The sequence below is a fragment of the Brienomyrus brachyistius genome, chromosome 14, assembly GCF_023856365.1.
Source record: "Brienomyrus brachyistius isolate T26 chromosome 14, BBRACH_0.4, whole genome shotgun sequence".
Taxonomy (NCBI): Eukaryota; Metazoa; Chordata; class Actinopteri; order Osteoglossiformes; family Mormyridae; genus Brienomyrus; species Brienomyrus brachyistius.
The window spans coordinates 18,716,825-18,741,683 of NC_064546.1; the positions used below are offsets into that span (position 1 = coordinate 18,716,825).

A 24,859-nucleotide genomic window follows, 5' to 3' on the forward strand; every position below is an offset into this window, starting at 1 on the left:
TTGCACGGGGATGCATTTATTAATATTTATTCATAATTAACCTAGTACCAATAATGCATCAATTCTGTGACATCAGAGTCTAGAATTTTCATTTCACAAGCATATCACCCAAAATAAATCACAGAATTTTAGTGTACTAAAATACAGTAAACATATTTTGTACCATAGCAATCAGACACTTCACAAATGCTACAAAATTAGGTAGAAGAAAAAAAATCTAATTGTAGTCTGTAGCTGGAAACCAAAGCTCAGAGGTGAGCATTATACCACAAGGGGAATGGAAAAATATTTCCTTTAAACAACTGTGTCTCAGATTCAGATCGATTCACTTACTCAACTGAGATGGGAATTCAATTTGCAGAGTTTCCCAATCCAGTCCTCAGGGACACACAGACGTTTTTGCTCCCTCCCAGCTCCCTGTCAGACAGTCCACGTTTTTGCTCCCTCCCAACTCCCTGTCAGACAGTCCACGTTTTTGCTCCCTCCCAGCTACCTGTCAGTCAGTCCACGTTTTTGCTCCCTCCCAACTCCCTGTCAGCCAGTCCACGTTTTTGCTCCCTCCCAGCTACCTGCCAGACAGTCCACGTTTTTGCTCCCTCCCAACTCCCTGTCAGACAGTCCACGTTTTTGCTCCCTCCCAACTCCCTGTCAGCCAGTCCACGTTTTTGCTCCCTCCCAGCTACCTGCCAGACAGTCCACGTTTTTGCTCCCTCCCAACTCCCTGTCAGACAGTCCACGTTTTTGCTCCCTCCCAGCTACCTGCCAGACAGTCCACATTTCCGGACTGTCTGCGAGTCCCCAAGGACCGAACTGGAATGTACTACAATTTGGATCCCATTTACACCAGACGTCACAATGAGTTTCCTATCAAATATGACAAGAGCACCGTCCACTGATCCAAAGATGTGACCTCCTTCATAAATACACCAGATAAATTAAATGACAACATACCCTGAAGCCACCAATCTGTGGCATGTTCCGGTACCAGCAGTTGGAATACTGGTGGAGATCAGAGGACTGATAAACCAAAAGCAAATCACTGCTCATAATTCCAGGCTTAAACCAGGTTACAGTTTGAGGTAATGACCTGGCATTGGATTCATGCTCCTTTCACAAAATGAAACAGGCTAAATAGACTTAAAGGCTAAGTGAGTTTAAACTTTTACCCCCTTAGAAAATGTCACGAGGTTCAGTCACAAACAGGACCATGTTAACTACATTACATGGACTGAAACACTCAAATACCTACTTATGCAAAGGCATACTTAACTTTAACTCCATGAAGAACACATTTTAAAAGTATGAGAGACTGACGCACTGTTGTAGATGGTACCAAATATTTGCATCATTGATGTATAAATGTGAGTTTTTTTTTCTTTTAATGCCAGATGGAACAGACTTTTTAAAACTCGTCCTTGATGCTGAAATTGGGCTGATCTTCAGGCTGAAAGTGTTTGTTGGGGCTGCCGTCCTCGTTCAGGATGCGCCTGGCTGTGTAGCCCACAATTGGATATTTCGCTTTGTAGGTGTCTTTGAATATGCTGTCCAGCGACTGCAGCTCTTCCTCAGTTAATCCGGTCTGTCGGGTATAAAAAAAAAACACAAGTTCCAAAGTTACCTCACAATTCAGGCTACAGGAGTGAAGCCACTCCTGATACTGCAGCTATCAGCCTTTAGGTTGAACCCTGTGCCCTAACTGCAGTCTCCCTCCACTGTTCCCATTGCCTACATTCTAGGCAAGCTTATGTCCATAGCATACAAACTGTCATCCATCCATCAATCTTCTAGTCGCTTATTCTGGATGGGGTCACTGGGGTCCTGAAGCCAGATTTTGGCATCCCAGGGTACAAGGGCTTAGTACCAGTTATGTGCCTCTACTTACAGTGTCATGCGTTAAGTCTTCAGGGTCCAGAGACATTTTAGCAACAGCTTTTGTGCAGTCCCTCCCTGCCAAGGCATTGTACGGTGCGCCTCTCCCGTAAAACTCTGTAAATAAAGGAAATGTAATGTTTCACCAACAGCGGCGATTTTTAAAAAGACAGTCCGCACTCTTACAGAAAAGGCAAATCCATAGGCTGACCCACAGTGAACTTAATTTTCAAAGAACAGAATTAATACTCTTTGTGTTATTCAAAATTAGCATGAACTATATAACACAATAAGTGCTGGTTTGATATATTAACCAACCAGGGGAGTCGTAACGGGGTAAAGAGAAAACCCTAAAACATAACAGCATTGGTCTGGGTTGGGGGCCCAATATGATATGCTATAAGGGGGCCCAAATCCATTTAAATAATGTAAATAATTCTGATTTTATACAATTTGTTTTTAAGAAAGCAAATCTCACACACATAAATACACTCAGTAACAAAAAAAAGTTAAAGCATCAAGACGGAGTGGTGGAAATTAAATGATGAAAGGTCATGTGACTGTATCGCAATGATATAATATCAGATCGAACAGAGTTGGCTGTATGGGCACACTGCTGGTCCCACGTCAGTAGGGGGTGGTATCCCCCCCCCCCCCCCCCGGCATAATACATGGGCCGATATGGTGAGGAAGGGAGTCGTACAGCCATTGTATCCTCTCCTGTGGCAAGTCGGCCCACAGCTGTTGTAACTGGCCCTCGAGATCCTGCAGATTGGCAGTTGACGTCCGAGCTGATCCCATACATGTTCGACTGGGGAAAGATCGGGGGACCTGGCTGGCCACAGGAGGACCTCAACGTGAAGCAGGCAGTCCATGTGTGGATGTACGTTGTGTTGTTGAAAGACTGTACCAAGGTGCTGTGTCAGGAGGGGTAAGACATATGGACACATGATGTCACTGATGTAGTGCTGTACCGTCAGGGTTCCCCGAATCACTACCAAAGATGACCTGAAGTCATACCCTATGGCTCCCCACGCCATGATGTCATATCCTATGGCTCCCCACACTATGATGTCATACCCTATGGCTCCCGACACCATGATGTCATACCCTATGGCTCCCCACACCATGATGTCATATCCTATGGCTCCCCACACCATGATGTCATGCCCTATGGCTCCCCACGCCATGATGTCATACCCTATGACTACCCACACCAAAATGCCAGGAGCAATGCCAGTGTTTCTCTACACAACACTGCCACGATTGATCCTCTCCCCTCGGCGCCGCCATACACACACACAATGGTCATCCGTGGTAATGCAGAACCGAGATTCATCACTGAATATGGTATGACGTTACTTGTCATCAGTCCATGCCTCCCAATCATGGTGCCACTCAACACCAGTGCAGGGACGGCTGCGTTTGAACGGCAGCCTACGCATGGGATAGTGAACCCTTAGTCCGGCTGACACCAGTCATCGACACATAGTGCGGGATAACATGGGCTGATGTAGAGAATCTAATCCCTGTATCTGGATGGCAGGCGCAGATGTCTTGGGGTTCTGTAATGCTTGGCGTGGTCTGTCTTAGGCGACCAGAACCTTCACGACGTGTGTTGGTGCCCTCACATGCCCATTGGCTCCAACATCAGCCGACTGTGACATCTGCATGTCCCACATGCCGGGCAACTGCACGATACGACCCCCCAGCCTCATGCAAATCCACAATGCCCCCCTATCAAACTTCCTCAAGTGCTGGCAAAGCTGTTTAATGCATCTAGGCAGCGTCCTCTGTGTCTGGGGAGTAGACTTACCAGCTCCTTGCAAATCCAGTCATTTATATACCCATCACTAGTCTCCACGTAAACCAAATTACATTCAAATAGGACTTCGAGGTGCTTTACTCTTTTTGTTACCGAGTATATGTACTGTATATAAAGTTATTAATTCACTTACCCTTCCCTTTTGTTACGTCAAATACCACTCCTTTCACTGCCAGGTAGATCGGCTTCCCTTCCTGCAATACAAACAATTAAGCTACGGTGGACTTCACACACACCAATTATATAAATCATATTTACACCCACAACACAACACAGTTTTAGCAAAATGATCGATCCCGTTCTGTCGCCGATGTATTATTATATTAACAGTTCACCCTAACTGTAAACAAAAACACACACACTTGTGGCTCCGATCATAAAGTACTAATTTACACTGTAGAGAAGCAGCTTCTCTGCCGATTTAGGGTTTTAAATTATCACATATAAAACCTAATGTGGACAGATTGAGGAAAAATAAAACTCTCGTATGGAGAGTTTGACAGCTACAGTTGTGCTCCGAGTTTTAAGACACGAGAAGGTACTCGACTCGAGTGAAATTACATTATATTCCTCACCTCCTGGCCGTTGTAACTTTGTAGATCGTCGTCAGTGAACAATCGGACGGGTTTGCGCGCAGTTTTCGGCTTTAATGTAACCTCATCCGCAGGACACAGCAGAGCCTGCAGGAGGACCGAGGCCAGCACTTTCCACAGGGCTGCCATTGCGGAAAGCCTCCTCTCACCGTGATGAGCCGCCGACTTCCTGCTTTCTTAGCTCCCGAATTGCATACATAACATATCCATAATTAATAACAACTTCTAAAACGGAGACAGCAGGAGGTCACGCTGCTTTTAGAAAATCAAATCCACAACAACGAAATAATAATAAAACTTTAGGGTGATCACTGTTTGGGAGATACCGGTCTTAATACAGTCTGAAAGATCACGTGAGGGTTCATTCATGACAATCCTTAACGCTTAACGTCAAAAATACTACGGTCTCTTATCACTATGTTATCTATATGTGCAGCGTTTAAAGAAACACAATCACACTTAATTGCACGGTTCACTGCGTTTGCATTGCCTTAAAGGGCACTCCCGTATTTGTATTTAATAAAAAAAGATCTGTATTATATTATAATTCGCAAAAGGTAACTTCATGTCAATGGTATGTGCACGGCACCCAAGCAAAAACAGCGGGCCTGTCGCTGCACGTTAAATGCGAAAGGGCTGTTTTAATGACATGTTTCAGTCTGGAAGTTCTCATCCGTATGGAAGTTCAGGAGGCGGACTTGGGAGGGATATGTGATGTCAGGGCTGTGCAATGTCCCTGCCGGATCATCTGCCTCCCCGGTAACTACTGCATGGAGCTATTTCTATGCATTGGGACTCGTTTTTAATGGTCATCAAATGAGCAGGAGGAAAAAGCTGGTGCCCATAAAAAGTCCATAATAATCAGCCGATTCTCGGGATGACAAGGGAAAACTGTCGGACTTACCAAAAAGTAAGTTTTGTGGCTTGACTGTTAGCTGTTAAAACGTTATATCCCACATTTTGAAAACCCACTGAGCGTTTTAAAAAGTATTTCTTGTCCAGTGTTCTGAACGTGGTGAGCTGTGTTTCGTTGTTTAGTGATCGAAAGTACCAAGAATAACGTGAGAGAAAAATGAACAAATGTTCATAAAAAAAGTGGAGGAGTCTTAACACTCGATACGTGGTCATGTGATTCGTCCCTGGAGCGCTTTTCAATTCTTGATTCATACGTATTCCGCTTGTTGTAAAGACTTCTGTGTTTTTAAAATGTAGACGGATTTACAGCTGGAAGGGAAAATATATAATTTTATTGATATGGTTTTCACGTTCCATTCACAGAGCGTCAAGACGTATATTTGTACTAGATCCAGAAGTTTCCGGTCTGTTTATGACAGGATATTAAGTGGATTTGGGCATGAGATCATATAAAAACATTATTATTATTATTATTATTCATTAATAACAATAATAATAATTATTAGTATTTTTATTTTTATTATAACTAGCACGTCCAACACAACACGTCCTTTTTTCTAATGTTATTGTGTAGTTGTGTTACAATAGGCTTTTTGAAACTAGTGGAAGATAATGTTCAAGTAAGTTCAACTTTTACAGTAATCTTCATTTTTCAAACTGCTCTGGGGGAACATCCCAGAGAATGTACAGTAAAGCAAATAAATGTCACATATTTTTATAATTCTTAAGCTTGGTCTCTATTACAGTTCAGCGATGATGCTCGACAGTGTCCAAGTGTCTGCCAAGAGAATGGCAAGAGCGACCAGATTCTTGATGATGGCGATGACAGCGATTTACCAGGCGGGTGTTACAGTACAGAGCAAACAGCTGTAGATGTAGCAATGAAACAGGAGTGAAAAATGGACTTGAGAGAGTAAAAAAGCTCAGTGGAGCCTCGTGACAGAAATGATGCTTGACTGATGCGTATTATTGATCCTCAGGTGTGGAAGACGACACAGGAAGCATCTCGATAGGGTTCAACAGGGCCTGTCTGAAGAATGTCTTTACTGTTCTTCTTATCCTAATATACGTCCTGCTGACAGCCGTGGCACTCTTCCTCGCATACCAGACCATCTCTGACTTCAGAGAGAAGCTTAGCCACCCGGTGATGTCAGTAACTTTCAAAGAAGTGGACGAGTACGATGCAGTAGGTGGGTGATTGTGGCGTGCGAGCGTCTCCGGCGAAGCAGGTGAACTCCTGACTTCTGAACGGGGCGCTAATTTCTGAATTTCTGAAGACAGGTGTTGGGCAGCTTGTGGGAGTTATGCTTACGCAAAAATGTTCTGAGGGCTGAAAGAAAAATGACTGGTTCGGAGAGATAGCTAATCAGATTGTAAAGGAGGTGGGTCCAAGCAAATAGAGGAGGCAGGACTAACCAATCAGATGTCTCGGTCCGCCTACTCTAGTTGCTTGGACCCACTTCCTCTACAATCTGATTGGTTATCTCTCTAAACCAGTCATTTTTCCTTCGGCCCTTTTAGTATAAGTAAAACTCACATGAGCCGTTGGCCAGTTGCTTCTCCTACAACGCAGCACAGCTGCCCTGCTACACGGCGAACCTGTGACCGGTGTTGTTTTTTATTTTTGACAAGGTATCGCCCTGTATCTGGGGAAGGCCACATTGCTGAGTTGCCAGCACCACCTGCATGACCACATCCCAGCTCTGGTATCACCAGGAAACCCTGGGGATGGGGGCTGCGTGATGGAATCGGTCTCCTACATGGATCCTTACTCCAACCAGACCAGGGTAATCTGCATTGAGCCTTAAAATAAAAAGCTGCCTGACATATTTATACATCATTGTCTATTATTTAAAGACTGATGCAGCCAATGCAAGATGAATCCCTAAATGTGTTATTCTACAGAATTTACTTTAGGTCTAATCTTTTGACTTATTTTTTCCTTTTAAACAGAATTTAACTTGTATACATTTTGTCCAGTCAGATTACATCCATCCATGCATTTTCCAGATTACATATTAGCATAAACCAGTGATTCCCAGTCCAGTCCTCAGGGACCCACAGACAGTCCATGTTTTTGTTCCCTCCCAACTCTGAGGGAACTGGGAGGATGCAAAAATGTGCACTGTCTGGCAAGGAGCTGGGAGGATGCAAAAATGTGGACCGACTGTGGGTCCCCAAGGACTGGATTGGAAAACACAGACGTTCCATCCAGGGTGTACTCCAACTTGTGTGTCTTGGGCTCCTTGGCCCCACGTCTCCTGCATCCCTAATAAACGATTGGAAGAAGGATAAACGGACATACACATACTAATTCAGTTCTTTATTTACATTATTGATTAGCTATCAGATTTTTCAATATAACAATCTTTCTTCCTCACCAAAGGAAGTGACTGTGGTTCAGGGGCCAACCGACATCAGGAATCGCGAGCTGATTTTCCTGCAGTTTAGCCAGAATGAAACAGAAGAAGACTTCAGCTCCATCACTTATATGCTCTTCTACAAATTCGCCGACTTGACTGCAAGGTATAAAACACCCAAACAAAATACTATAATGTATAAAATAAGATAAGGGCGTCATAAATTCTTTTTTGTTGGTTATTGTATGATTTGAATGAATTGATGGTGTTGTCCATTGTCTCCAGCTCAGATAAAGCAGAGTTTATGAAAGAATGTGTGAGGAATTACTCCATGTGGACCTTCTCGGGAGGCTTTCGAACTTGGGTGAAGATGTCCTTGATAAGGACGTCCGGAAGAGGGAAAGAGTCCGTGGAATTCCGGCAAGAGGTAAAGGCCTTTCGCCTTGGAGAACCTTGTTTTGATTTTGATGTCGAGGTCTTTCCTATTTTAGCTGTACTATCTTATCTTTTATTGCCAGCTGTTGAGTGTTTTCTGCAAGCGTAATAGGTTTTTATGCTATTTTGGTTTTATTTATTGTTTTTGACACATTACAAACATGACACATGCTGTGCACCTTTAACCTCTAAGACTTTCTGCAGCTTCCTCTCTACAAGGGAAAATGCATACAAAGAAATATCCTGTAGCAGCATCCTGTCCCCCTCATGCTTAGACTCCCTTTTCAAATGTAACCATTGAGAAACACCAAACAGAATTTAACACAAAGAAATTAGAAGAGGCAAAATCTGGAACTGTTTAACAGAATCGGTACTGACTGAAATTGATCATGATTTGTTGTATTTGCCTTTCTAATTGCTGTTTAAAAAGGTATTTACTTAAAAACTTGCTTGTTCTCTACAGTCCAGTGTGGTAAAGTACAATGACAAGAGGCCCGAGTCGGAGAGGACCAATCAGCTGTTTTTTGTTGTTTTTGAGTGGCGTGACGTGTTCATCCAGGAAGTTAGGGACGTAAGTCATCGTGCAGTTTGTTGTTTTATTGATATGGGGTAACAGCATGTGACTTTGTTTTTATTTCATTCCGCTTAATCTCCTAACCTGCTCGACAGATTGTGACGGCGAACGCTTGGAGCAGCGTCGCGATTCTCTGCGGCGTCTTCATGGCCCTCTTCAAGGTGGCGAATTTCGCCAAGCTCAGCGTCAAGTGGATTATGAAAATCCGCAAGGCACACCTGAGAAGGAGAGCCAAGGAAATGGCACAGGTTACCTGAAGGGCTTTCTGGAGATGCTGCGGAAAGGTCACAGACTTCTCAGGGAACCCAGACATGCCAGTAATCATGCCAACCTCTTACAGATCATTGATAAGATGATAACTGAGTCAACCAGCAGCGTACAGCAGAGATATAGATGATTAAAGTCAGATTTTTGAAGGTTCTTTTTTGTAGAATGTAAAAGAGTGCTAGCGTGTCTTGCTGTGTTTTAGTCAGTAAAAATCAATTTAAAAATTAATTCTGCTATATAATGCATTTAGTATTCATCTAAGCATGACAGTATTAATTCATGTCTTGTTGTTCCTGGATGACTACTTTATCATCCAAGAAGGCCAATTATGTGTATATATTTATGTTTGATTGCTTTTTATTGTTTTTTACACACTGTGTTATGCTATTGTGCAAATGGCCTGTTGGAATTCTTTCATGATGTCTTTCCTTTTAGGGAGTCTTACTTTGCAAGGTTTTGCAATGACAGTTACTCATCTACATCATCCATGAGTATTTCATTGTTACTCCACCTGAATATCAAAGCTGCCGCCATCGTTGAATTTTCTCCCACAATTATGTTGTGCCACATTACTAAACCACTTGTGTAAATAATAACAAAGCTGTCATTATGGGACGCGAGGTAGATTCGTCTGCAGAAGTGAAGAGAGTATGAAATTTCTTGCAGAGGTCATGTGGCAAATCCAGATCCAGCCAGTAAAAGGTCACACAAGGGGAAAATGAAAGGTGTTTCACAATGTAAACACCCCCTCATTAAAAATGTGCTGAGGTCACAGCCTTTAGCCAACAGCAAAGGGGTATTTGACAAGGATGGTGCCAACAACGACTCAGGACTCCACCTAGAATGATACGCAAATCAGATTTTCAACCTCTGTTGAAGAGCAGCAAGAAAGTAAAGCACATGAAAGGAGCCAAGAAATATTTGTAGTTGGACTTGTAATCCACCAATGAGTCCCAGGCAGCTCTAACTTAACCTGAAGAATGGAGCAAAGGTCAGGTCAGAAACGAAAGTCCTGGTCTTGGAGATGCCAGCATGGAGGAGATGGTGTGATGTTTTGGGCTGGTGGTGATCTGCCTGCTCTGGTTTCTTCATGGTGCAAAGTTGACTGCAGTGCTCAAAAGTAAGCCTCTGGCACTAAAGCAAAAGATATTCATGCATGACAAAGTTCCATCACATTCTGCCAAGAAGACAAGAGATGTTGGCGACAGTGGCCTTAAATATGGCCAACTAGTGGAGTGAACAGCATCTTCGCTCGATTTCAGTCCCTCCGAGAAGCAGAGGAGCATCATTAACATTTTGACCACTTATTTGTGATATATAAATAATGCAAATTTGATGCATTTTTTAGTAGTATATACTCATTCATTTTTGAGATAGTGGATAATTCATAATTTGCATTATAGCGAGATGCAGCGTGTATAGAACAATGAAATTCTTGCAGCTTTTAGCCTATTCAGTCTTAGAAAGGCAGTGCTAGGAGTTATATTTTTAATTATGTATTAGGTTTGTTAAAATAAATTGTTTAACATTTTTGATTTTGATTTTTTCTGCCATTTGATTGATAGCTCGCTAGGCCCCGAGACCAGCTGTTGAACAGCAGTGTATTTACAGTGTGTGCGTGTATTCAAATGATCGTGCAATTGCAACTTGTAAGTAAAACACTGGAAATCTTCCTGAACCATTCATGTTTCGTTCACTTGTTTGTTTGTTTGCTATATCTTAATGTTGTGCCAGGTGATGGGAGCGGTTTGGTTTTACTCTGACCTCCTGTGCCCATTTTCTTTCATGTGGGTCCATTGTGTCGTTGGCAGTTGTAGATTTAAACAAGTGGCAGCGAGAAAGTGCCGCAGGTCCAGTGTTCTGTGGTATTTCACTTGAAACTTTCACCACTGAAATGGCAGTTATATCGTAAGTACAACATATATAATATGGTCAATATTTATAGCATGTAGAGTTTTGCAGTCATGAAGCATTTCCATTGTGTACAACTACTGTGAAACAAAAACCCAATTTAAGTGCAAAAAATAGGGTAAAACATTACATAAGTTTTCTGTAAGACAGTATGCAAACATAAGATGCCGTGTTCTGATTAGGGAAGTTGTGGTTCACGGTTTCTGTTGCCTAGTTTATTAATTAAATATAACTATGTTGACATTTTGGCATTTGCCTACAGTCTAGGTTTTCCCATAAAAAAAAACACACTACAATTTTGTGCGATTTAAAAAATATTGTTATATGTCCTTGCAAACCTGACCTGATTCATTATTTGTCATTTTAATAATATAGTATAGCTTAGTGTAAGTATCATTACCGCAGATTTAGGGTTTTTTGCTACACCTGCAGTTACAGGAAGAACGAGAATAGTAACGGAGTGCGACCCTTTGCATGCTTCTGTTTTTTTTTTTTTTAATTGATGAGTCAACCCATGGAATGACGGGGGCGTAGGGGGGTTGGGGGATTACCCAGGCACAGGCCTATGTGGCCCTCACCCCCAATTATGTGGTCCATGGTCACCTCGCAGAACTTTCTGTCAGCTGATACTGCATAGCTACTCTGTTCTGAATTTCAAACGGCACCAATCATTTGTATCATTACCTTTACCCAAACTGTGACCATGTCGAAGGTTAGTTGGATGTTCTTACTTTTTCAAGTAAAATGTGTCTGGTTCTTACTGACAAGCTCCTGAGGCTAAAGCAGGAGAAACTAGCGGTGGCAGCGATAAATCAAGAGAGAGGGAGCGGAGGCAAGACGGAGAGCGGCGTGTCACGTTAAGGGAGAAATCTCCACTGGTGACGTTCATGAGACAATCCTGGGAAAGGCGGAGATTGCTAGGTTATGCTCGTATGGTGGTAAGCAGCTGAGAAGTTGTTTTTGTTGACATGGCGAAAGGTCAAGTTGAGGTGTAAGTTGCAGGTCTAGATGCGTTCCACCAATGAGTCACTATATCACTTTCAGTTTGGCAAGGTTCTAGGTTTGGGGATATTAAGTATGGTTGGATGTGTACATTTATTGACACCACAAAGACATGTGTAAAATTTTTACATTTCCATACTTACAGGTACAGAGGTGGGTGGTGGGTTCACTACCATGGACCTGCACGCCCATGTTCACCCTAGTGAAAACAGGCTAGAGATGTGAGATATCAGTGACCTTGGACCTTTCTTTGAAGACTGACATTTTAGCTACCATGTTGTCTTTGCCTCTCAACACGTATGACTTGCTATTATGTCCTTAGTCACTAGTAATTTCTGACTGATTAATCTGTAGTTTATTCACATCGACAATATATGTAATGTTGCACGTCAGTATTGCACAGAGAGAGCAAAGCACACTTTTGACGGTTGAGTTACTTGAAAATTGTTACAGTAGACTGATTTATAGTAAAAGGCTAGGCAAAGTTGGTACTGCAAATATTTTAAAACCAGCAAGCTCCTATGCTGATCCACGATGAGATTTCCCAGCCCAGTCATAGAATTAACCTGTATAAACGGGAAAAACTGGGTCGGGGTGCAAAAAAAAGTTGAGAACCACCGATTTAAGGTGCATTTTGTGTATGTGTTTTAGTTGTTTTATGTGTTGGGTGGCTTTTTCTGCCATCTTGTGGCAGAACAGTCAACCAAACAGTAATCGGTTTCAAAGGGAAACATCTTTTTAATCCTTTAGAGCGCTAGACATTTCAACTATTACCTAAAGTAACGGATGTAAAAATGGATGGGTGGGAGTTTAAGATATAAAAATACATGTGTAAAGCCCACTCCCTCAGTTTTTATATATTTGTACCCTATCAATGATTTATTCTGCAATTTGCCGGTAATATTCTGATAAATTTACCCCTTCTTGACGAAACGTCTCAGTTTCATACTAATGTTAGTTCTTCTATCTGTATGGCCGAAACCTCGGCAGCCACAAATCTGAGCTGAGCGTGCATTTCTCTTCGGCTGCTAAACCATGCCTGATAAAATGTAATGGGATTTGTTGCATTGCACTATAATTGCGTACTGTATGCCGTTGTTGTATGTGTCATAACACTGCATTTAAGAAACATTTGTTACGCTTTAACAGCTTAGATGCACAGAGTTAGGTTTGCATCAGACAGTGTAGCCAAAGACTTTGTGATTGTTTGTTCTTCTCGGTTAGTTTAGTTAAGTAATATTATACATGTTTTGAGTTTAAAACGGAGCGTTTTCCTCCAGGGACACCGGCGGGGGCGCGCGCCTCTGCAAATCTCTTTGCCCCAAGTGAAATAAAATTTACCGGTTTGAGTGAAAATCTTTTAAACCGTCTGCAAACAGCTTACCTATGAAATGCACAGTTCAGCATTTTTACGGTATAAGACCCGCTTGTTGTTTTAAACAGAATTTGGATCGAGAACGAACAAGAACCACTGCAAGAAACAGTGTTGTTAAATGCTCTATAGATACACACAGATGATTCCGTTTTATATTTCACACTTTTTCCGCGTTTTTGTGCATTTTCTAAATTATTGCCGTGCCTTATCTTAGGTCTTTTAATAAAAACTCACTCGGTACAATCTGCGTCTTACAATATGACATGTCGGCCTACCTAGCTGTTAATACCGGTACAGTATACTTGTTAAAGCAATTATTTCTGCTAGTTCAGAAAATACATTTAGATGACAATGTCTTGTGGGCTAATACGTACTGGTGTGCTGTGTAAACTGTCACTGACGATTTGCTTTTTTGTTGGGGAAGTGGTGATCAGTAGATTGACCGGCTCTGTCGCTGTATTCTCAGACTCTTTTCATGTGCTGTCTGAGGAGATGGCATCAGTGGTCGCTCTGGTTGCCCACTTTCAATCTGTCACCGTCTTGCTGGAGGCAGTAAAGCGACTAGTGGATTCCCGGGGTATGGAGGACCCCAAATTACTTTTGGGGGCTGGAATTGCTGGGCTCTTGGTTAAATTACTTAGCCTTTTCTCACACATTCTACGAAAAACTCTCAAAGGATTAGGAAGACCAGAAAAAACAAAATATGGAAGCCAGAAATAGGCTCTGAGGATCGTTCATAAGAAGAGGCAAGCCAGCTCAGGGTATACAGAGGCAGAACTCCATTTGGGCTGAGTGCAAAAGAGACTTGCAGGAGTGTGGTCTGTTTTTAAGAATTAGTGTGATTTTAAACTTGTAGTTCAAGGGAAATAATACAAATATTTAATGGTGTCCTGATAATCTAATAGTTTTAATGTGAATCTGCTGATGTCTGTTACTTTTCATACTGCAGAAATCCTGCAACGGACACCTCCAAAGCCTGCAAGTGCTGCAGTTGAGCCAGCAGTCTGGCTGCCATCTTGATTTGCACCTCCAGTATGCTCTTCTTGCCTTTCTCAGTTCAGCTGTAGTAGTGTTTGAGGCTCTCTTTCACCTTTGTGGAGCAGTTCTCCACAGCTGGTGAAAACTGTGTCAACTCGTGTACCAGGAGCCCCTGCGGTGACCTGCGGGACACTGACTCCTTACCGTCGGATCCCCAGGCTGATGTCTGAATTTCCGTCACTGGACCATGCTGGATCCTGTACCTGGATCCCAGTCTCTGTATCATAACAGGAAGTACCCTGCTTTACTCCACCTTCCTGCCACGAAAGGAGTCGGCTCTGGTATGTGCTAACTGTCCACGAGCTGTATGTCTGGCATCTGGCCGGGAGCCGGTTCATCATCTCCGCTCGCATTAGGTGCCACGACCTGGCTTCCTACATAGATGTCGCCCAGCCCTCTCAAGGACTTCTCTTCTTCCACCATGAGGGTGTCCATGCCACCACCATCCAGCCTGACTTTGCACCACTCAGCTTGGGGTCCAGTCCCGTCTTGTGTGAGCTCTCTTGCCTGGATCAATAGTGTCTCTCAAAAGCATGGAGTCAAACCTACGTTGACCAATAGAGAAGTTGCCTTGCATAATGAACCTACCAATGATATTTCTCTGGACTAACAGCATGCAGAATACAGGTCACTGTGCTCAGAAGCACCATGTCCTTGGGTGGATGAGATGAATGTGTATGTCTATGACATTTAATAAATGAGGAGATACAGTGTAGGGTCATGTATGTATTGGTGAGTTTATTCTGCAACAAGAAATGCTGGTCCTAGATTCTAGGGCACAATTATTTGGCTGTTTAGCGGACTTTAAAGTGTTCAGCTTTACTCACAGAGTAGTGATCATGCTTGTTGGGATTATCAAACAAACAGTTTTTGACCAATCCAGTTGTTGCACAACAGTGTTTGTAGTCTAAACATTACATAATGTAAATATTCCACAATATGAGCTGTCCTATGCAGGGTTGCGGGGGGTCCGGAGCCTATCCTGGAGACTACAGGCGAAAGGCAGTGAACAACCCAGGATGGGGCCCCAACCCATCACAGGGCACATTCACACACCATTCATTCACACATGCACACCTACAACCAATTTGGCAATTGCAATTAGCCTCAGCATGTTTTTGAACTGCAGTGGGGGGGACTGGAATACCTGGAGGAAACCCCTCAACTTGGTGAGTAAATGTGTGGAGCCATGGTGGAGGCTCGAACCCTGATCCCAGGGGTGTGATGCATAGAGGTAGCTTTGCATTAGGCAGTGTAGGGCAATCCCCTCCCACGCATGCAAAATATGCAGGAACTCTTCTCCTTATAGCATTTACGTGACGTCGTCTGTTGTACACCAGATGCCGTGCGAAAGAATGCAGTTCACACCCCCACGCCTAGGTGGCGGTATCACATTCAGTGAACAGCATTCGCTCCTTATAGAAACATCGACACTTCATTCTGATCTCCGATCTTCCTTTTCGACTGAGGCAAAGATGGCAGGTATCCGAGCTCTGGGTGTCCTTTCCAGGCTTACTTCAAGGAGACGCTGCCTTCTTGCAGGTAAGTGAGCGGTTTTTCCGGACGCCATGAACGTCCCAGCACTTACGTTTGCGGGGAAAGTTATATGCGTTTTATTATGGTGCTCGTGGACCCCGAGTGCGTGCCATGACCCGGATTAGTATCTAAATCAGCTCATAAACTTATGTCTGTGATGCTCCATTTAAAGAATAAACCCACCTGCTTTATTTATTTGTGCGTCATGAAGGTGCTTCGTGGCAGAAGGTAAATCAGGTTCCAAATCAAGTAAATTGGTAAATCATTAACCTCGTTTTGTCATACCTCTTACGAAACTCTGCGAGAAGTTGGTTTGGAGTAAAGTAAAACCTGCAACAGTAACATCTCAGTCTAGTTGTGTATGTTTTTAAACGTGCATCTATCATACAGTGGTATTTCAGATCTCTGTACAGAGGTCACGGTGTGTTGTGTGTGGAAAAGGTTTGACGCGCTATTCCGGTGCACAAGGGGACATTGTTGGGAAACGGCCAAAGGGTGCTTCGTATGTGTGTTGACACTCCAGTCATTCTCAGGGGGCATGGGGTTCGTCTGTCCTTTGCCCTTGAAGCCGAAAATGAAGTTAATATTTGAGTTTCAAAGCGAGACTATTTGAATTGATTGCATTCTGTGGTGCCCCAATTGAGAAACCTATGATTATCTCCACAGTATCTGTATTCATGATTTTTTTTTCCTTAGAATATTTAGTTTCGCTCTAAGCGCGATTTCAGTTCAACAATTTTGCGTCTATTTAAGTGTAGTATAAATTGTGTATGATATAAAATTTTTGTGTGTGTGTAATTTATATCTTTTGTCGTTCGTATGTTATTTTCAGGCCAAGGATGCCGGAATATCACAAGTTCGTCTGCCTTATATGGTAAGGGTTTAGATGTTATCCTACTGTTGTAATTTTTTCACAGCATTCTTGCTGACTCTTGCTGTATTGCCTTTATATAGCTCGCACCCATGTCAACTATGAAGTCAAAGATGATGTGGCAGTCGTACGGATAAATGACCCCAATTCCAAGGTGGTAAATCTGTTTCTGCTTATTGTTTAATAAGCTGTGTATGTCTCAGTAATCGTGAATGTGGCATAACTGAATTTTAACATCAGACTTTTGTTCAGTGTCTGATGGGTTTAAACCCATCTTTCGTCACGTGTTGTAATGATCGTTTTTCTGATTGATAACCTCTTAACGATCTCGCCTGTTGGGTTGCAGGTCAATACGCTGTCCATCCAGATGCAGGCCGAAATGACTGACGTGATGAACGAAATCTGGGCCAATGAAGCCATCAGAGGCGCCGTCCTCATTTCCTCCAAACCTGGCTGCTTCATTGCGGGGGCTGACATCAAGTTAGTCATACTCAATGCACATTTCAACAATGACGACGACTGCTTTTCTGTGCGTGTACCACAATTGCTACATTGTGACTTGGCTGACTTTATACTATTCAGCCATCGGTCGATCTTTTAACAGGGTCAGGGGGAGGGCGGGTCTAGCACACTCTGCTAGAAATGTTAGAAAATTAAATGAGAGGGGAAATAGTGATTGAAGGCGCGGATTTTTCCTTGGAAGCAGCAGGTTTGAGGTCCGTGAGTAGCTGTATGCTTGTACCCTGATTTTGTGAATTCTGAACTGTGATTGTAAGAGTACAAATTCCAGTGACATACAGAAGCCTGGCAATCTGTACTTTTGTCGTGTGACAGCATGATCGAAGCCTGTAAGACCACAGAAGATGTGACGAAGCTCTCCCAGGAAGGACAGAAGATGTTCAACAAAATAGAAAATTCCAAAAAGCCGGTTGTCGCTGCCATCAATGGCTCGTGTTTGGGTGGGGGCCTGGAGGTTCGTTTGTCTTTCGATTTTCATAAAGCCTCTGTAGGGGGAATCCATAACATTTCATGGCTCCTCATATATAGTGTCTCTCACCCCTATAGTGTCAGATCTTACTGAGGGAATAATCCAGCATTTTGGGGTTTTCCTTTCAGTTCGCCCTCGCCTGCCAGTACAGGATAGCAACCAACAGCAAGAAGACCATCCTGGGCACCCCTGAAGTCATGCTTGGCCTGCTGCCAGGGGCTGGTGGAACCCAGAGGCTGCCCAAGATGGTATGTGCCTGCTGGAATCCGGGTCATGTGATTGATACAGAATCTAATGCCAGAGCCTTCCGTTCTCAAAGACTCTAGGCGTTCAAACAGAGTGCATCCTTTCACAGCCATTATTATTATTACTAGGAGTGTAGCTGCTGGATCCCGAATGTTGTTAGTAGTAGGGGTAATAGTAGTAGTAGTAACTTATTGATGTTTATTTTAACATTATTTTATTAACAGGTTGGACTTCCAAACGCCTTGGACATGATGCTGACTGGAAGAAACATTCGAGCAGACAAAGCGAAGAAGATGGGACTCGTACATCAGCTAGTGGATCCACTGGGTAACGTCTCTCTCTCCATGAACAATGATGTTACATGCTTGTCTTTTGTTTAATGATGAACACGTTTCATTTAACAAGATCCATAGCTACACGTCATTCTGCCAGCAGGTTTCTCATTATTCCTGTGTTTTTCAGTCTTCCTGTTTTTTTTTTTTTTTTTGTTCGGCAGGTCCTGGTCTTAAGGATCCAGAGCAGAGAACAATAGAGTACCTGGAGGAAGTGGCCGTCGAATTTGCTAAAGGGATCGCCAATAAGAAAATCCCACTCGCCAAGCCTAAGGGTCTGATGCAGAGTAAGTGTCTTGCTTGCGGCAGGAGGCTCCACAAAATCACACAGAAAAAATTGACGGGAAGTTTAGCTAAATGTACAGCGATTGCCGATCCGTTTACTCCCATTGGCAACACCACCAGCAGACTGTTATTTTAAGGGCTAATTAAATTTTTTTATCTTATCCATTGTGTTTTGTTACAAAAGCTGAAATAGACATCATGTCAGTTTTACATAACTTGTTACCATTTGTTTGTTGCTCTTCCTGATGCTGATCTTGTGCCCTGTGCAGCCCAGGATCAGTCCCAGCCCTCCTTCAATAATCACGTCCTTATAATTGTTTTGAATTGTGAAATAGGTTTTTCTTGTAAGAGCCGAAGTGCTGTGGGCATCCTCTCTTTGGTCCTTGTGTCGTTTCATATAAACGGATGTTCGACGCTGAGTTTCTCGGTTTTGGCAAGCTAGTATTGACATCTGTATAATCTCTCCTCAAAGAATTACAAGATTACATCATGGGAATTGAATTTGTACGCAAGCAGATTTACAACACGGCGAGTAAAAAGGTTATGAAGCTGACCAAAGGGCTTTATCCTGCGCCTCTGAAAATCATTGAGGTAAGTGAACGGATCACAACAGACCTACACTTAAAGATTGACTTTGAAATTATCCATCAATATTCATCTGTTATGTCATTTTCTTCCTGTTCAGTGTGTTCAAGCTGGATTAGACAAAGGACCGGACGCTGGGTACTTACTGGAATCACAAGTAAGGGAAATTAAAAGCTTTAACGTTTTAAATTCTCTACTTTCTGATCAAGGCATTAGCATTTTGTATAACTGATAGGTGCAAACATGGCACAGAGATTCTGAATCGCTTTTCCCTTTTGTTGTAGAATTTTGGTAAATTAGCAATGACCACGGAATCCAAAGCTCTGATTGGTCTGTATCACGGCCAAGTGGCATGCAAGAAAAATCGGTTTGGGACTCCTGAGAAAGAGGTTAAGTAAGTAGACACAAATATTCAAGGGAGAATTCGTCTCGAGGGATGAGAAATGCTAAATCATTGTAGTACAGTTAAGGAATTTGAAAGGATTTGGTCTTGTATAGGTGGTTCAGACAAAGTGGTGCTCAGCTCTGTACCTGTTTATCCATCTAACCAACTAATGGAAAAATTAATTTATCCCTTTTCTCACTACTTGCGCTGGGCAGGGCTACATGGTAAATGGAGTAATAATAATTTATATATAAGATCTAGGCTGCCGTCGTATCAAATATATCGTTGGTGCTGAAATCAAATCGCCACGCTACAAGTAAACAAACCATTTTGACATTATCGAACCACTGCAGTATTTTAAACACTCAGTGAATTCCTGTAAGATTTTTTTTTTTTTTTTTTTAACTGCTTCTGGTTTAATCCTGACAGGACTCTGGCCATCCTGGGAGCAGGTCTTATGGGGGCAGGCATCGCCCAGGTGACTGTGGACAAAGGCATCTACACCATCTTGAAGGACACTACGGAGGAGGGCCTGAATCGAGGCCAACAGCAGGTCTACAAAGGGTGAGTAGGACACTGGCTGCTTCTTGTCAATGAGGGCTGCAGAAAAATGGTTATATTATTAATCGATTAGTCGATCACCTGATTACACGATTAATCGATTAGTTGGGCCAAAACACGGTTTAAAGGAAAGTGCAAATGCTTTTTTTAAAAAAAAAAAAACGTGTATCTTATTAAGTTAAATTTGAAACGGCAGCTTTACACAGTATTGAGCAATGTTTCTCAACGCGGTGCTTGGGGAGCCCCAGACAATTCACGGTTTTTGCAAAAATGTGGACTGTCTGGCTGGGAACTGAGAGGGAGCAAAAATGCGGACTGTCGGGGGCCCCCCGGACCGGGTTGAGACTCGCTGGTGTAGAGAATTGCTGTCTAAAGTTGACAATGGCCAAACAAAGATTTACCATCTCCACCATATTTAACTTGCTCATACTTCAGTATACCGTGTGTTACTGTAATACTGCTCAAGCCAGTAAAAACAAATAATTCAAAAATATTTACCCATTTTACTACACCACATGTATTTGTGTTTGCGACACATCTGCTCTCTGTTGGTCTGGACTGATATTATTGCTGTACATACGTGCTGACTGCTGAAGAAGCCATGCACAGACTACGATGGCACACGGAAAATGAAGTATGAGCAAGGATTAACTATTCATTATACTCAATTTACGTGACAAACTTACATAATGCAACAAATCAATGACAGAATTCACTGTCGCTGATTTTATTAGCCCTGCTGTCAACTGAATCCCAACCCCCCACAGTCCCCCCACCCACCCCACTTGAGATTTCGCCTCACTTTTTCCACAGCTTGAATGACAAAACGAAGAAGACCATTACGACGTTCCAGAGAGACACCGTACTCTCCAGTCTGAAGGGACAGCTGGACTACGGCGGGTTCGAAAACGCGGATATGGTCATCGAAGCGGTTTTTGAAGACATTCGCATAAAGCACCAAGTCATAAAAGAGATAGAAGCTGTAAGTAACAAGTCATCTTTCAAAGGGGGGGTGGGTTTGGGGGTTCAATTCCCCCTCCCAGTTTCCAGATTTGCATGTTCTCCTTGTGTTGAATGGGTTTCCCATAGCTACTCCAGTTTGCTTCCTCTGTGTGTGTGTGTGTGTGTGTGTGTGTGTGTGTGTGTGTGTGTGTGTGTGTGCGCCCCCTAGCTTCTTATACAGGATGTACCTCAGCATTATGCTGCCTGGACTAGGTTCCAAGCCCCTGTGACCCTGACTACCATTGTTGCCTTCAGACAGATGGTTTGAATCCCATAGTTTGTGACATTTGCATACCGCCTTGTGTTATGCAGCGTTCTGCTGGGAGTTCCGGTTTCCTCCTACGGTCCAAAGACTTGCAGTTAGGTGCCTGTAGCGTGTGATTGTGTGTATAAGTATATATCCCCTGATGGCCTGGTATCCTGTCTGCGATGCACCCCAACTTTGTGCCCTATGCTGCCACCTTGTGACCCTGATCAAGATGAGTGTTTGGAAGATGAATAAATACACCCAGGCACAGGTCGTACTTAAAATAAAGCAGGACAGTGTATTGAGGAAGCTATATATAGTTACTCATCTTTATTATTTGAATGACATCCTTAATCATACGTAACAAAATACTGAGGATATGCTGTATGGAACATTGCAGAAAACGCCGTTTGTGTTTTTGATGTCCAGGCCTGTTTTAAAATGACTGTAGGAAAATGCGCTTGCTTTGTTATGTTAAACCGTAACATTTAGCCTTGAGTATCAGAGTACTGAGTAGACGGAGAACACTGAAAAAGACAAAACATGCTTTACAGTGACCGTGAGGGGAAAAAAAGCTATCCATCGTCAGTGACGTGTTTTCCAGTGCTGAGAGAACAATGCGGGGCAGACACTGGACAGCATTCCACACACTGGCTGGGACTCGAACCCACAACCCGGGGGAGGGGGGGGGGGGGTGGATAAGGCCAGAGTTCTTCCCATTGAGTCACAACACTAAACTTAGGAAATTTAAAGACTGAGAGTTTACAGATGAAGGACATATCAATTCACAAAAACTGTTATGCCAAATAATACCTAGAACATTGATCGATATGCAGTTCTGTATTTAACAGCTGATATCGATGATAATGTTTTAAATGTGTCGTGTTTAGAAGTTGTTACAACAGCCCAGACCAGAATTAGCAGTTGGAAGATGGATAGATTTCAGTGTCCTGAAGCATTCGGCCAAGTTGAGAGTTTGTCTGTGTGTAAACAGTCCTTCCTCCCAGTTCAGGTAGACCATCCAGCATAGATTATCCATCTGTCCAGATTATCCATCTATCCTATCCTGCTCAGGGTTGTGGGCGTTGATCGTCCAGCTACCAGTTAATGTATATGAAGTAGATACGATTGTTTATGCTGATGTCGTGACAGCTTGCTTGCTGTTTTAGGTCATTCCACCTCATTGCGTTTTTGCGTCCAACACCTCCGCTCTCCCCATCAAAGACATTGCCTCCGCCAGCAGAAGACCAGAAAAGGTGAGTGAGATGTGGACGTCATGGTCATGATGAGTGCTTCTCGATTACAGCTATGCCATGCTAACACTAATTATATCAATAATGCCTTTATTCCTCCAGGTCATAGGCATGCACTACTTCTCCCCGGTGGACAAGATGCAGCTGCTGGAGATCATAACTACTGACAAGACCTCAAAGGACACCACGGCATCAGCAGTGGCAGTTGGCCTAAAGCAAGGCAAAGTCATCATAGTTGTTGGGGTGAAATACCACACTCGTGTCCATCCCCCATGCCCGCCCCACCCTGCCGCCACCAAGTCTCCCGGCTCCCTTGTGCTCCACCATCAGTGATGACCTTCTGGTGTTCCCCTGATTCACAGGACGGGCCAGGATTCTACACCACGCGATGTCTGGCTCCCATGTTGGCTGAGGCTGTAAGGGTGCTACAGGTCAGTGTGTCCTCTATATTCAGGTTGGGTTTAAAACCAGAAGTCCACAGACTTCGGATCGTGTTTGCTGTGATTTTTCGTGTCCCCTTTTTTTTTGGGGGGGGGGGGGGCCTAACATCGTAGCCAATGTTTGGTTTTTCTCACATTATCCAATAGGAGGGTGTGGATCCTAAGAAACTGGACTCTCTCACGACGGGCTTTGGGTTTCCGGTGGGCGCGGCCACGCTGGCCGACGAGGTGGGCATCGACGTGGCCGCGCATGTGGCCGAGGACCTGGGCAAGGCTTTTGGCACGAGATTTGGGGGTGGCAATGTGGAGCTGCTGAAGACCATGGTGGAGAAAGGCTTCAAGGGTACGGTTTTCATTTTTGAAGGTGTCCTCATCACCTTCGTGGTAACTGATTGCTTCCTGCTTCTTCCAGTATACCGTTTTTTACAATTTATTTTTGAAAATTCATTTGTTTCTGCAGGCCGTAAATCTGGAAAGGGATGCTATGTTTACCAGGAAGGAACTAAGCACAGAGAGGTTAATCCCGAGCTCGGAGGGATCGTGGAAAAATACAAAATGGCACCCAACGCGGCAGTGTAAATTAGATTCCTTATCATTTGCCATCTGTTTGTTTGACCCGTCAGTGTGGAGAATGCGTGACCGGTGACATGCGTTGGCGCCTTCTGTCCCCGCAGCTCGTCTGACAGTGACGTGCAGTACCGCCTGGTATCCCGCTTCGTGAACGAGGCAGTGCTCTGTCTGCAGGAGGACATTCTCAGCAACCCCGTGGAGGGAGACATTGGGGCTGTTTTTGGCCTGGGCTTCCCCCCCTGCCTTGGAGGTGAGATCGTCGACATCTTTTTTTTTTTTCTCTCATAAGGGTTGTTAGCATTTTTAAATCATAGCTGACGTATCATCAGTATTTTACACTGTCAGTTTCTGCAGTGCAATGTCCTTTTTAGGGTCAAGTAATACCTCAGTTGGAGGGACGGGGTCGGATGAACTTTCCTATCCGGCACATGAATTGATGTCAGAATTGCCTCCATCTCTTTTCAGGTCCTTTCCGCTACATAGACACATTTGGGGCAGCCGGGTTGGTGGAGAAGATGAGGAAGTTTGAAGGCGTTTATGGAAATCAGTTCACTCCATGTCAACTGCTGCTTGATCACGCCAAGGATTCCAGCAAGAAGTTCCACAAGTAACTGAAGAAGTTGCCAACAAGTGCTCTTACTGCCTCATTAAACAGGAGTGACTGATTTAGTTTTAATCATCAGTCACTTACTTGTAACATGAGGACACTTATTCAGCGTTAGAAAAAAGAAAATCAGGTGTCCTGGTTCTTGAGATGCCTAACTGTATGTATATTGATTTTTTTGTGGTCAGTCCAGGGTTTCATAGAATCCCCTGCATTTTTTGTATGTAGTCTAATAAACAGAAACATAACAGCTGCTTCTGGGTACAGAGTATTTTGATACATTCAGTAAGGTTTGAGATTTGACCTATCGATCGCATCGGCACTGAGGTATGAATGACTCATCTAACAATATGGAATGTGAAATAAAGAGCAAAAAATCTCATTGGTTTTCTTGTGTTTTTCCAATCAGCATTAGGCCAGAAATCTGTGCTCCTCATACCTTAATTCAGATCAGGAATGTCTTATAGAACTAATGCCGATCCTGGCTCATACGTATTTGTATTGTTTTATTAATATTTAAAAATGCTCTGGACTTCAACAACACTGGAAGGTTCCAGGGAGCTGTTAGAAGCATGAAACGATTCATGTGTAGTTCACTATTACTACATATTGAGACCCCTGGCCAATCACAGCAGAGAGTGCTGCTGTATTAAAATCAGTGATGTGCCAGACCTTACCGTGCACTTTTCTTTTGGGGTGCAGAAGCTACCACTGACAGGCCTGAAGGTGGAGGGATTGTAAGAGGAGTCCACGCTTTAGGAAAACTGCTCTCAGAATGATGAGCTCACCA

At 43.3% G+C, this 24,859-nt stretch overlaps 3 protein-coding genes across 16 annotated transcripts; 2 read left to right on the forward strand and 1 right to left on the reverse strand.

Annotated features, from left to right (window-relative positions):
* Window positions 1–4,764, reverse strand: nenf (neudesin neurotrophic factor). Of its 13 annotated transcripts, none has more exons than XR_007382377.1 (6): window positions 4,270–4,764; window positions 3,828–3,888; window positions 1,883–1,986; window positions 684–1,579; window positions 494–531; window positions 1–455 (listed from the first exon to the last, which is right to left on the reverse strand). XR_007382377.1 is itself a non-coding variant. In XM_048975174.1 (4 exons), exons 1-4 carry the CDS (start codon window positions 4,414–4,416, stop codon window positions 1,403–1,405), a joined length of 489 nt encoding a protein of 162 aa, XP_048831131.1. In that variant the 5' UTR covers window positions 4,417–4,764; the 3' UTR covers window positions 1–1,402. The 13 variants fall into 13 exon arrangements, 1 of the variants encoding a protein (XP_048831131.1); XR_007382375.1 differs by having other exon boundaries at window positions 570–1,579; XR_007382372.1 differs by having other exon boundaries at window positions 1–645; window positions 760–1,579.
* Window positions 4,765–5,018: 254 nt separating this feature from the next.
* Window positions 5,019–11,666, forward strand: pacc1 (proton activated chloride channel 1). 2 transcript variants are annotated; one of them, XR_007382366.1, is made up of 10 exons: window positions 5,019–5,197; window positions 5,949–6,042; window positions 6,183–6,392; window positions 6,835–6,989; window positions 7,589–7,728; window positions 7,848–7,989; window positions 8,461–8,568; window positions 8,667–10,487; window positions 10,650–10,746; window positions 11,518–11,666. XR_007382366.1 is itself a non-coding variant. In XM_048975173.1 (8 exons), exons 1-8 carry the CDS (start codon window positions 5,165–5,167, stop codon window positions 8,826–8,828), a joined length of 1,044 nt encoding a protein of 347 aa, XP_048831130.1. In that variant the 5' UTR covers window positions 5,019–5,164; the 3' UTR covers window positions 8,829–10,516. The 2 variants fall into 2 exon arrangements, 1 of the variants encoding a protein (XP_048831130.1); XM_048975173.1 differs by lacking the exons at window positions 10,650–10,746; window positions 11,518–11,666 and having other exon boundaries at window positions 8,667–10,516.
* A 3,885-nt stretch (window positions 11,667–15,551) lies between these two features.
* Window positions 15,552–24,451, forward strand: LOC125707302 (trifunctional enzyme subunit alpha, mitochondrial-like). The gene is made up of 20 exons (XM_048974350.1): window positions 15,552–15,706; window positions 16,533–16,574; window positions 16,655–16,725; window positions 16,918–17,051; window positions 17,406–17,544; window positions 17,688–17,807; window positions 18,030–18,132; window positions 18,302–18,424; window positions 18,895–19,013; window positions 19,108–19,164; window positions 19,292–19,401; window positions 19,822–19,956; window positions 20,767–20,935; window positions 22,372–22,458; window positions 22,558–22,698; window positions 22,818–22,886; window positions 23,043–23,238; window positions 23,356–23,470; window positions 23,570–23,715; window positions 23,931–24,451. Exons 1-20 carry the CDS (start codon window positions 15,640–15,642, stop codon window positions 24,074–24,076), a joined length of 2,289 nt encoding a protein of 762 aa, XP_048830307.1. The 5' UTR covers window positions 15,552–15,639; the 3' UTR covers window positions 24,077–24,451.
* The last annotated feature ends 408 nt before the right edge of the window (window positions 24,452–24,859 follow it).

Excerpts from the sequence above, each read along its gene's own strand:
- nenf (XM_048975174.1), bottom strand. The coding sequence starts at position 4,416 with ATGGCAGCCCTGTGGAAAGTGCTGGCCTCGGTCCTCCTGCAGGCTCTG. Across the intron at positions 1,987-3,827 it reads TGACGTAACAAAAGGGAAGG|AGTTTTACGGGAGAGGCGCA; the intron begins GTAAGTGAATTA and ends CTTTATTTACAG. Across the intron at positions 1,580-1,882 it reads AAGACTTAACGCATGACACT|ACCGGATTAACTGAGGAAGA; the intron begins GTAAGTAGAGGC and ends TATACCCGACAG.
- pacc1 (XM_048975173.1), top strand. The coding sequence starts at position 5,165 with ATGACAAGGGAAAACTGTCGGACTTACCAAAAA. Across the intron at positions 6,393-6,834 it reads GGACGAGTACGATGCAGTAG|GTATCGCCCTGTATCTGGGG; the intron begins GTGGGTGATTGT and ends ATTTTTGACAAG. Across the intron at positions 7,729-7,847 it reads TTCGCCGACTTGACTGCAAG|CTCAGATAAAGCAGAGTTTA; the intron begins GTATAAAACACC and ends CATTGTCTCCAG.
- LOC125707302 (XM_048974350.1), top strand. The coding sequence starts at position 15,640 with ATGGCAGGTATCCGAGCTCTGGGTGTCCTTTCCAGGCTTACTTCAAGG. Across the intron at positions 20,936-22,371 it reads TCATAAAAGAGATAGAAGCT|GTCATTCCACCTCATTGCGT; the intron begins GTAAGTAACAAG and ends TTGCTGTTTTAG. Across the intron at positions 23,471-23,569 it reads ATGGCACCCAACGCGGCAGT|CTCGTCTGACAGTGACGTGC; the intron begins GTAAATTAGATT and ends CTGTCCCCGCAG.